This window comes from Capricornis sumatraensis, chromosome 14 (genome assembly GCF_032405125.1).
Source record: "Capricornis sumatraensis isolate serow.1 chromosome 14, serow.2, whole genome shotgun sequence".
In the NCBI taxonomy this organism is placed as follows: domain Eukaryota; kingdom Metazoa; phylum Chordata; class Mammalia; order Artiodactyla; family Bovidae; genus Capricornis; species Capricornis sumatraensis.
In genome coordinates this window covers 35008570-35021399 of record NC_091082.1, presented here as the reverse complement: position 1 = coordinate 35021399, position 12830 = coordinate 35008570, and the positions used below count along the sequence as shown (strand labels likewise).

Below are 12830 nucleotides of genomic sequence, written 5' to 3'. Positions count from 1 at the left end.
TTTGGCATAGTCAATAAAGCAGAAATAGATGTTTTTCTGGAACTCTCTTGCTTTTTCCAGGATCCAGCAGATGTTGGCAATTTGATCTCTGGTTCCTCTGCCTTTTCTAAAACCAGCTTGAATGTCAGGAAGTTCACAGTTCACATATTGCTGAAGCCTGGCTTGGAGAATTTTGAGCATTACTTTAGTAGCATGTGAGATGAGTGCAATTGTGCGGTAGTTTGAGCATTCTTTGGCATTGCCTTTCTTTGGAATTGGAATGAAAACTGACCTTTTCCAGTCCTGTGGCCACTGCTGAGTTTTCCAAATTAGCTGGCATATTGAGTGCAGCACTTTCACAGCAGCATCTTTTAGGATTTGAAACAGCTCAGTTAGAATTCCATCACCTCCACTAGCTTTGTTCGTAGTGATGCTTTCTAAGGCCCACTTGACTTCACATTCCAAGATGTCTGGTTCTAGATTAGTGATCACATCATCATGACTATCTGGGTTGTGAAGATCTTTTTTGTACAGTTCTTCTGTGTATTCTTGGCACCTCTTCTTAATGTCTTCTGCTTCTGTTAGGTCCATACCATTTCTGTCCTTTATCAAGCCCATCTTTGCATGAAATGTTCCCTTGGTATCTCTAATTTTCTTGAAGAGATCTCTAGTCTTTCCCAATCTGTGTAGCCCTATAAGAGAAATGGAGAAGTGTATTTTTCCTCATTTCTGGAGTGTGAAAACTGAAGCATGGCAAGACTAATTAACTTGTAGAGTGCTACCAGGTCTTCAAATCTAAGTCTAATAGGTGTTTTCCATTACTTTCAGATACCAGAAGAAAGCCCAAAGCCAGAAAGCTAAAAAGTTAAGCACATAGCTTAATTGAGCAAGATATGCTAGAAAGAAGAGATAATGAGAAATTTTATGTAAATGACTTACCTGTTCTTTTTTCAGAGCAGAAATGTTTAGTTTGCTTAAAAGGAAATAATTTACCTAGAAACGGATAAACAGATTTTTTTGTTCACAGTGTGTCCCACCTAAGTGTTTTCAGTAAGAAAGATGACCAGCTGCTCTCAGTTATTCTCAGAGGAGGAGGGTTGTCAGGGTAGCACGAATGGCTTAAAAGCATGTTCTCTGTGCTTTTATCTGTATGGTACAAACTGTACCAGATCTCACTGGTAGGTGAGGATATACAGCCAAAGACAAGGGTAAAAAGCATGTAGGGTACACAGCTCAAGAAGTTTGAAAACTACTCTTGAGTTACTCAGAACATTCTAGGGCCTTTTTGTGTTTGTAGATCACTACATGACATGATTTCACTAACACACCTCTGAAATTAGCTAAAAGCAAAAATCTTGATTGATTTTGTGTTTGTTTGTTGGCCCTTTTTAGGTTTCAAGGCCTACTCATAGATACTTTAGAGATCTGTAACTGAGATTATATGTAATTTTCAAATTTTATTAGTCATTTTGGAAATTATTTCTTCAAATAAACATTTGATACAAAGAACTAGGAAAATACTAGGTATATAGTAACAGATTTACCTTGTAAGTAGATTTATTTTAGACATAGCTTTAAGGATATGTTTGTGCCTCCACTACAGTGGAATAAGAGTTGCAGTGCTATTTGGTAATTTAATTATTGTGGATACTCATTATGGTGGATGAGACAAACTTGGTCCAGTTGTAAGAACTGGGTCAAATTAAGCAATTCTCAGTTGTTCTTTGCAAATAGGTATAGCACTAAAAGATTTTCATTTATACCTACAATAAGAAAACAACTTCTTTATAACTAGATACTTAGTTACATGCCTTTTATTAAGGTATCCTCTGAGTTCTTTTTCCCCTGCTTGAAAACATTTTTTCTAATTAATACCTGTTTGGAATAGACATTTGGGAAAAATGTAGATGAAGCTAAGGAAATGGCATTCCAAAACCATAAGTATCCTAAGATACTATAAGTCATTTAACTAAAAATACTTAAGTTCCCAAAAAAAAGAATTGCTGACCTTTTATTATAAGTAGCAATCCATACTGCACTTTTTTTTTTTTGAGGACTGTATAAAATGGAATAGAATGAAGTACTCATACATGCTACAACATGGATGAACTTTAAAAACAATATGCTATGAAAGAAGCCAGACACAAAAGAGTATCTATTGTGGTTCCATTTATATGAAAGTGTCCCAAATAGGCTAATCTGTAGAGAAAGCAGACTAGTAATTGCTTAGGATTGTTGATTGACTTCTAATGGTGATGAAAATGTTTTAAAATTGATTGCCTTGATGGTTGTACAATCCTATGTGAATATGCTAATGACTACTGAATTGTCCAGTTTAAATGGGTGCATTGTGAATGTGAATTGTATCAATAGAGCTGTTAACACATTGTCCTTCCCACAAACACACACAGAGTAGGGTAATATTGCAGAGTTTCAAACTGAGCCACTAAAAGAATACAATATTGGATTGGACAAAAAAGTTTATTTGGATTTTTCTGTAAAATTGGGGAACTGAACAAACTTTGGCCAACCCAGTACAATAGCTATAATGCAGTTTTACCTTGGACTGCCTGATGTTCTTTCTTCTATTCTATTTCTTTCTTCTCTTCTATTTCTTTCTTCTCTATTTATTCTACCATAAAAATGTTTCCACTCTGAGTAACTATTTCAAGATTTCTTTTTAAAGTATAAGATTCCAATATGATTATTCACTTGGGTTCTCCAATATTCAAAATAATCATGGGTTTAGACTGTAATATGTAGCCTAAGATAACACAGTTTTAATGATCATGATGAAAATACCAAGAATTTGCCTTGATGTGATTGTTTTTTAATGTTAAGGTATTTTGTGATGTCATGATGCTGATTTCAAAACTTTCTAACTGGTGACTTTTTTCTCCCCCTCCCCTCTTCTTCTTTTCCCCCAATACACATTTCATCTTGTCTTCATTCAGAGGAATGCAGTAGCATGGATAGTTGATGGCGAATTTGGAGCAGACGACTTCTGTTTAACTTAAAATTAGTCGTATTTTAATGGCTTGGGATTTGGTGCAAACAAACATGATTGATAGCTGGACTGACATGCTCGTCATGAAAAAAGAACCATTTCTGAAGCCCGATTGGGGCCAAACATTTACACCTTGCTTCATAGTAACCAGTTGAGATGAAGCACGTCGTTAGAACGTTGTTGGACACCATGTTGAATTATCCCCCCATCGGTTGTGAAGAACTGTGCTACATTCAGGCTTACCCATTGAACTCAGTATATATATTTTTTTCCCTCCTGCCTTTTGTCTGGCAGGATACCATTCTTGTTGCTCTTCTGTGTAATGAAGTTTAAATGCTTGTTTGGAAAACTTTATTTAACAGTTTAGAAGGCTTGATAGAAAGAGTGCATTAGTCTGAAGAGTATACATTGGATAGGAAAGAATTTCCTTCTTTTGTTTCTCCAAATCTTTCCGCCTTATTTAGCTTGAGATCTTTGCAGCTTGGTTCATGGATTCTAGCCTTGCCCGTTGCGCAGTATATACTGATCCAGATGATAAACCAGTGAACTATGTCAAAAGCACTCTCAATATTACATTTGACAAAAAGTTTTGTACTTTTCACATAGCTTGTTGCCCCGTAAAAGGGTTAACAGCACAATTTTTTAAAAATAAATTAAGAAGTATTTATAGGATTAAAGTGACTTCATTTGTATACATTTGGAATCTAAACCAGCTAAAAAAGAGTTTCCTCTATGACTTAGATACACAGTATAACTGATGCTCTTCTGGAATACCACATGAGACATGGTCAGAAACAGTACTTGGAAGGACATTATACAGAAAGTTCAGAGTAGTGCTTTGAAGATTTTCCCCCTTTTGTTTTATTCCCGAAGGAACATCAGTACCTGATCTTGAAGAAATTCAAGATTCAAAAAGAGCATTTTAAATTTGTACCAACATGAGAGATCAGTAGTCCGTATAAGTTTTCAACAAAGCTTGTTCCAAGTTGTTCTCCATTTGGGGAATCATTTTGGTGTCATCTAGCAAGAGAGTAGAAATCAGCAGATATAACCACTTTGGAAGTTTATAGTATAATTGAGCTTGTTAGAATTCAGCAGGTTACAAACATACTTAAACTGGGTTTCAAACCTCATAATCATTTCTCTAATTGCCCTTAATATTTTGACATAGGGATACATAAATTTAAACACTATTTCTCCTCAGTTTTTCAGATATTGCCATACTGAACCTCATTCTAAACTGGTGCTGTGGGTAGTGTCCCTCTCCCCTCCCTGTTTAGTTTAAGGAAAGGTTTCCTTCATGGAAAAGCACTTTTGAGAATTTCACATTTAAAATACGCCAGAAGCCTGATGTTCACATTGTGCTTTTAAAATCCCATAACAGCTGAGTACAGCATACTTGGTCTCCTTTGAAATTCCCTCCCCTTTTCAGTAGAGGATGAATATGGTGACCATAGCTGTTACATTGAGAAGAGTGGGAATATCTCCAAAATAAGATTCTGGTGAAGAAAAAGTCTTAACACTGTTTCCTTTTGACCCAGCCAAATCTTTATTATTTACCATGAGCAGACTTCTTCAGGATCCACAAAGAAGAGAAGAAAGGCTTGGATGTCAGGAGTTCTTCCTTGGTGGGTGGGATGGGGGTGGGGGGTGGTTAACAGGAGGGTAGCAGGGAGAAATGGTCAAGTCAGGGAAGGGGAGAAGAAAGAAAAACACAAATTGGCCTTAAAATAGCTCAGATTCTCCCAGAAGCTCATAGTAAGAGGAGATGACAGATCGTGGTCAGCAGATTATTTTATCAAATTGGTAATGTAAAAGATTTCTTTAAGCTCCATTTTGCAGAGACCACCACTTAGAGAATCAAGAATTCCTGTTTTGATATTTCTAAGTTAAAATAACTATATGTTACAGTTTATCTGGTACTTCATTTTTCTTAACTAAAATTACTTTTTACTTTAAGCTTGAATAAAATCTTCATTGGTAACTGTATATAATTAAGTGGCAACTTCTGTTTACCTCAGTACAGTTAAATCCATTCATATTTTAAGTGATTCATGTATACCCTGAAGCCATTAATTACCCTGATCTCTATGATAACATCACTAACAAAATGTGGGCATAGAAACTCCACAGCTGTTTACAAATTGCATTACAGTGTGCCATGGTACATTTGTAACATTCACTGGGATTTGTGCCCGTTCAGGGGCAGTTTGGCACTCAGAGTCTACTGTCCTTCACCCAACCACCCCTAGATCTGAGTTTTCAGAGTGCTTCTGAAATACAGTTTAAGAACACTTTAAAAAAGTGGAGGCAAAGTGAGGCACATTTTACAAGAACATAACTCCATTAAAATGGAGTAACAACTATGCAAAGGTTTCTGTAGCAGCTAGGTGAGTTTGTGTTCCAAGTCTGTCTTAATCGGCAGCTTCCTACATATACTGGAACTTTGCTGTGCCAACTTGCTGTAAACGTCTATTTCGTGCATGTGCCGTGCAGCGACTGTGCTAGAAAGGTGAAATACATGAAGAAACCTAGGGCTTTATGGTACAAAGAACCTGATGGCAGGATGGTCTAACTCATAGCTGTCAACTGAAACCTCTGTGCTGTAGTCTCTAGGCTTGAGGTGAGAGTATTTTCAAGCCAGCTGCAAGATACTAACAAATGTATAAACTGAAAAGTACCAATACTTTTTGCACATAGATCAAAATAGAGTGGAGAATTTTGGCTCCAAAAATCAGGTTAGTAGGCTCATTTCCATGTGCTTGAAAATGTTTTTGTTGTTAACTATTCATTGATCAAGGGCTAGAGCACGTATGAAATTAAATGTCTTTTTCCTCCAAATAACTGGTTATTAATAGTACAGTGTTGGATATGGGGTTCCTAAAATGGGTGTGTGGGTGGTGAATTAAGAGTAGGGAATTAGCTGGGAGGGAAGATGGCCTCAGTTTTTATTTCTGTATTTTATTAGTGTTCATGCTAGCTACACTTTGTGTTACTGGCCAGGTAAATGTTCTATTTAACCAGGTAAGTAGTTTAAACAGAGGAAATTTTGTTTGCAAATACCCCTACAGATTGGCCCATTTTAGTGGGTGGGAGAACAAAAAGGGATTACCTAACTTTAAAAATAAACTAATTAAAATGACGTCAATATTTTATCAATCTGAAATCACACTAGTAGTAATTTGGTGATTTTTATTATTAGGAGTGTTGTCCCTGTAGAGTGGCATTCCATGACATTAATAGAAAACCCTTTTTCCCCACCCCTCCCCATCTTGAAATTCTCTTTTTTAGGTTCCTGCACACAAGAACTGACCCTAACACCTCTGCTCACACTGGTAAATATATCTTACATCTCTTGAAAGGGAAATATCCATGTCAGTTTCTTTCACAGCAGAAGAATGACTACTTTTGAATGGGGAGGAAAGAAGACATTTTTATTAATATCCTTTTTGTCCCATATCTAAAATGTTTATCTTGGTTTCGTTTTACTTTCTCATTTAAATTTTAGCAACGTTTTTGGGGTTGTTCCCGAAAACATTACTTCCATTTCAAAAACCATACCTGATTTAATATAAACCGCTAACTTTAAGAGAAGAGGTGAATTTGCATTTACACTTAGACACTTTCTAAAAACAGGGTGAACTTAATTGAAAATTTTTGGTGTTGTTAAGCTATTGTTACAGCAGCTGCCCTATAGTTGCAAAAACAAAACCCATCTTTTATCTACTTAGTCCAGATAGCCTGGATTTAATGAAACTAATAGTATAAAAATGTGTGTGTGTGTTGTATCTGTATGAAAGAGAGAGAGTACTTAAGCCCTAGGAGCAGCTGTTCTGGGTTCTTAGCAGTTTTACTGACAGTCTCGTGCACACGTGAAGTGCCCTCTCTGAATTAAGGTTTGGTTAATACTGGTATATTTTTATAAGACTGAAATTGTGTCCCCATCTTTAACTTAAAAACATTTTCATCATCAGGGTCAATGTGCTAAAACTGAATCAGAACATTTTTAGGCACAGGTGGAAAAAATTTTATTGGCTCCTTGAAAATGTGTGTGTGTGGCGGGGAAATAGATCCACAAAAGCATGTGTGTATTTACAAACCAAGCTGTAGAGATCAAAAAAAGAACTTAAGTGTTGATCTCAAGATTTCTAAATTGTCAAGATTTACATGGCATTGTGGTGGAACTAGTTAACACTTAGAGCTTTTGGTATGTAATAATTATTTGCTATGGACTGATTAAATGTTTCAAAGGATTGTGTTCTTAAATTTGGTGGGGGGGGTTGTTTTTTGTTTTTAACTGCCTCTCAGATTATATTTAGTAGTTTAAATTTCTTTGCTTTGTTATTTCATTAAAGCATAAAAAACTTCAGGTCTCTGGTATATTTATTTTCACTTGTTCTACTAATTATTTACAAAACACCCTTTGTTAACTTTTATTTTATAAATGTGTAGTATATTAAATGTCTTTAAATTTTTGTTCAACTGAAACTACGTTAACTTTGATTTGCTTTTCTGGTTTTTTTTTTTTTAATACACCTTTTCCATGTCAGTGCATAGCACTTAACCAATTGTTTGTACTCCTTTTTAATTCAATAAACAGAATGAATAATTAAGAAATTGTAGCTGTGTTAAATCAAATAGCCATTAGTCTGAGTGTTTAAATAGTACTTGTTACCTAGAACAATCAGTTTGCTGAATTTGACATCCATAGATTCACCTGGAATTTTTTAACCGTGTCTAACAAAGCACTGCTTACCCAGTTATTTTTTAAAGAGCTATCGTATGTAATTATGGATTAATTTAGAAAATCTTCAGGAACATTTGCATTTTAAAGGACTCATATGCCACATGTTCAAAAATGTTGTTGTTCAGTCACCCGGTCGTGTCCGACTCTCTGCAACCCCATGGACTCCAGTGCACCAGGCCTCCCTGTCACTCATTATCTCCTGAAGTTTGCCCAAGTTCATGTCCATTGCATCAGTGATACCAACCAGCTAACTCATCCTCTGACGCCCTCTTCTCCTTCTGCTGTCAGTCTTTCCCAGCATCAGGGACTTTTCCAGTGATTCGGCTATTCACAGCAGATGACCAAAATATTGGAGCTTCAGCTTGTGTCAGTCCTTCCAGTGAGTATTCAGGGTTGATTTCCCTTAAGATTGAATGGTTTGATCTCCTTGCTGTCCAAGAGACATTCAGGATTCTTCTCCAGAGCCACACTTCAAAGGCATCAATTCTTTGGCAGTCTGCCTTGACCTGGGTTCGATCCCTGGGCTGGGAAGATCCCCTGGAGAAGGGAAAGGCTGCCCACTCCAGTATTCTGGCCTGGAGAATTCCATGGACTGTATATAGTCCATGGGGTCACAGAGTTGGACATGACTGAGCAACTTAAACTTCACTTGTTTACAGTCCAGCTCTCACAGTGGAGATAACAGATAGATTCAAGAGATTAGATCTAATTAACTGTACCTGAAGAACTACAGACAGAGGTCCATAATATTATACAGGAGGCAGCGAATAAAACCATCCCAAAGAAAAAGAAGAGCAGACACAGTGGTCATCTGAGGAGGCCTTACAAAGAGCTGGACAAAGGAGAGAAGCAAAAAGCAAGGGAGAGAGGGAAAGGCATATCCAACTAGACACAGAGTTCCGAAGAACAGCACAGAGACAAGGCCGCCTTCAATGAAAAGGTGTATAAAACTAGAAGAAAACAACAAAGGGGTACGGAGGGATCTCTTCAGGAAAATTGGGAGATACCAAAGGAACATTTCACCCAAAGAGAGCGCAATAAAGGACAGAAATGGTGGAGACCTAGTGGATGCTGGAGAGATGGAAAGAACACAGAAGAACTGTACCAAAAAGATGTTAATGAACTGGATTGCTACAATGGTGTGGTCAGTCACCCAGTCAGACATTCTGTGCAGCGAAGTCAAGTGGGCCTTGGGAAGCACTGCTGTTAATAAAACTAGTGGATGCGATGGAATCCCTAAAGGATGATGCCATCAAGGTGTCGCATTCAATATGTCTGCAAGTCTGGAAGACCCAGCAGTAGCCACAGGACTGGAAAAGTTTCAAAAATACTACTACATCTGAAATTGTGCAGTTAGGCAGTGGAAATGTTGACAAGGGACGAAAATACATTTCCAAATTGAAATTAAAATCTATTTCATAACAAAGATCTTCTTTAAAGATCTCCTTGGAGAACACATTCAATATATACAAAGCTATGTAGTACGCTTGTATTTATGGAAGTGAAAACCAATTGCCCATCAGTGAATTACTACAGAAGTAGGCTTTATGATTTTTACTGCTAAGGATGACATTCTGCACAGTAGAAGAAACTTCAAATGTGGAAAATCTGTGTTTGGCAGGTAGTAAGTGGAGAGTCAGCTTAGGATAGCAGATCTACTGGTGAGGCAGAGAGAGTCGGGCTTCCACACACTGCTCCCCTCTTCGAAGGTATGGTTGCCACTTGCTCTAATAACAGGCAAGAGGAACTTTTTCTACTTGAGTCTTTAAATATACAGCTACACTTGGCAGATTTAGCGTAGTCAGATTATCCCTCTGTTTAAAGCTTCATGCCAGATCCCAGCAGGTATAGAAAACTTCCCAACCTTAATAAATCTGACAATAGAGAGTTGTATTTTAAAAACACAATTCTCTTCCACTTAAGCAAGAGAAAAGTTGGTCTTTAGTTACATCATTTCATGACTTGACATTTTTTCCAGAAAGACAAACCTGTAAACATTCAACAAAATCTCCCCATCACCCTGTCACTCATACTCATGCTGAGTCATATTCAGCTCTTTTGCAGTCCCATGGACTGCAGCCCCCCCGGTTCTTCTGTCCATGGGATTTGCTAAGCAGGAATACTGGAGTGGTCAGTCAGTACTTCCAACAATTCTAGGTGCCTGCCACTGGTTTTATGGCAGTGGGCTCTTCTCCCTCAGACTTGATGAGTGTGCCAACCATGAGCATTTCCTTTTCTGACGTGAAGATAGCGGCTGCTTTGGTCACTGTATTAAGTGGATGTAATGAGTCCAAGCCTTTTATCTTTTTATAGCCTCAGGGAAAACATCTTATTTAAGATATAGTTAGCCATGGTGATAGACGGTATCTACAATTCAAATAAACATATTAATGTTCTTCATTTAAGTCGTCTGTGTGGCTTCATTTCCTTTTTAATATATTAAAATGCAGCTACATATTGAATTGGGAGTTGTGTACCAAATAGTTTCCAAATACTAACCTTCCCTCATCCCCCAAATGGAAAAATACCAGTTTTCAGCCTGTGAATCCAGAAGACGGGTCTTGATTTTATTACCAATGAAAAATTTGTTCTAGAAGTTCTTTCACACTATGTTTAAATGGGTTCTTTTTCCCCTGTTAATGGATCCACATGAAGACCTTTTCAGTAAGATTTTGTTTCCTTGTCCAGAAAGAACTGATTGATAAATCAACTGGTTTAGTTTTAATTTCCTTTTCCCTTGTATACTTTCTCCTAATGTTTGTGTATATAATTGGAGTGCTTATCGGATACCAGGTACTTTATATACATTATTTAAACTTCTCTGTAAGCAAGTATTGCTCACTTTTTTTTCAGTGATAAACTCAGGCTTAAGAAAACTAATACAGTTAATAGGTGGTAGCATTGGGATTTTCAAACTCATTTTGATTCCCAAACCTGTGATTTTAACTCTTAAATCCAGGTGCACGTGGGACTCAAGGCTTTTTAACTTTTAGATTTCTAAGCCATCTTCAGATCATGAGTCAGATTTGTTAACACATGAGGTAACTATGTTGTCAGCTGGCACTTACTGGTGGTTTTTGAAAACTGGGACTGTGCTACATTACTTTAGCATTGAGACCAAGAATTAAAAGTAGGAGCAAGAATGGTATTGAGAGGGGCCAACCACAGCGCTTAAGCTTCCCTGGTAGCTCATCCACCTGCAATGCAGGAGACCCCCTCAGCTCCTGGGTTGAGAAGGTCCCACGGAGAAGGGAACAGCTACCTACTCCAGTAAAATTGCTTGGAGAATTCCATAAACTGTATAGGTATAGTCCATGGGGTTGCAAAGACTCAGATACTCAACCACAAAGCTATACACTAGTTGGTTAAGTAACACGATTACAGAACGGGTATTCCTTTGGGCTAATGCATTTGGTGCTTGCTTTAGGCCAGTCACTGTGGATGAGCCACTCATTTCATTCTCATTTAATTCTCATTCTCAAGGTAGCCTCATGGGGCAAATACTAATTTCCATTTTACAAATGAGGGAAGTAGGTTTAAATAAATTAACTGGTATGAAGGAGCTGGGATTCAAAGCCAGGTGCCCCCAAGCTTATGCTTTTAGCCACTATGTCATACAAACTTTACTTGGTCTGTAGATGGCCACTTGACCCTGGATTAAAAATTGACTTAAAACTTGTCAAAGATAGGTACAACATTTAAGGGCACACTTGACTGATTCTAATTAACTGTGTAGTTCATAGAAGAAAATGACACCTTTGAAATTCTTGATATTTCTCCATATAATTAATAAAACAGGCTCATGAAGTTTTATAGAAGAAAACCTCCACAGTAAATATGAATATCTCAATTACTTTATAAAGTAGTGGTTAGAAGCAGTGGTTTTGGAATCATCAGACCTGAATACAAATCCTGTAACTTGCATGTCACTTTAGGCAAGTACTTAAGTTAGTTCCCTTACCTAAGAAAGGATCTAACAGTATCTTATCAGACAGCATTGTGATGGGTGAGAATGTACACAGTAAAATTACAAACGATTTTTTTTTAAGAGTTTATGGCAGAGGATGCAGTCAGCAAAAGCCAGAATACTACAAGTTCTACACAACAAATGACTTGATTGCTATGTCAAATGAAACCATTTCTTCAACAAATTGCAAAGGAAAAAAGGGACTTTAGTAGATTAAGAGCCTTACGAGAGACTAATCAAGTGAAATGTACAGATCTTTGGTGGATCCTGATGTGAACAAATTAAAACTTGAGCCAGTGGGGCAAACCAGAGCACCAATTGGCTATTTAGTACTAGTAGTTACCAACTTATGTCTGATATTGGGACTGTGTGTGTGTGTGTTTTAAGAACCTTATATATGTAATGTCTGGTACTGGCTTCAAAATAGGTGAGGGAGGAAAGGTAGTAGGTTGTGGATAATGCCCTTACATTTGATTACTGTAGCTGGCAAAATAGAAAATCACCAATTAACGTGGACTAGTCCTATTACTGTCTTCCCAAAAGTTAGTGTTTTATATAGACTTACACCAGAAGACTAGCCTTGCCCTGCAGGTCTCTGAGATTAGATGCAGTGGCAGCCAAACTTGCTTTTAACTGGGCCGTCGAGTTCAGCCCTCACCTGGCTTGCATCCAGTCTGTGAAACGGGCTGCTGATAGATCGAGTGATGAGATCAGACTCTGGAACTTGATTTCCTGTTACATCCTCTCCTTCACAGTTATCAGTTTGAATGAACTGAGCTGTGAAAACACACGAAGGATGCAAGCTCCTTCCTTGTTCAAGTGCCAGTCTCTTACCCTGAGAGTATATGGTACTTAAAATATCATATTTAAGATTAACTACGTCCCCTGGGTCAGTAACAAAGTGGGGACTGATAAAACACAGGGTGTTTAAAAGTGAACCAAGAATACGAGAGATGGCTGGAGAGAGATGATATAGTAGGGTGTAACTTGGCACCTTACTAGTCCTCTCAGCCTCTACACACAAGGTGCTCTGCCGGAGAACAGCAAATTCAGTTTTTGTTAAGCTTACTCACTTTTTGACTAGGCATTAATGTTGAATGGGAACTAATACAGATGAAACCAAGATTGCT

At 37.5% G+C, this 12830-nt stretch overlaps 1 protein-coding gene across 2 annotated transcripts in view; it reads left to right on the top strand.

Annotated features, from left to right (window-relative positions):
* WDR26 (WD repeat domain 26) overlaps window positions 1–4586 on the top strand; it is a 38537-nt gene extending 33951 nt beyond the window's left edge. For both annotated transcript variants that reach the window (XM_068985911.1, XM_068985910.1), the window contains exon 14: window positions 2934–4586. In XM_068985911.1, the coding sequence (XP_068842012.1) occupies window positions 2934–2959 (26 nt within the window). In that variant the 3' untranslated portion in view covers window positions 2960–4586. The remainder of the gene's footprint in view (window positions 1–2933) is intronic.
* The last annotated feature ends 8244 nt before the right edge of the window (window positions 4587–12830 follow it).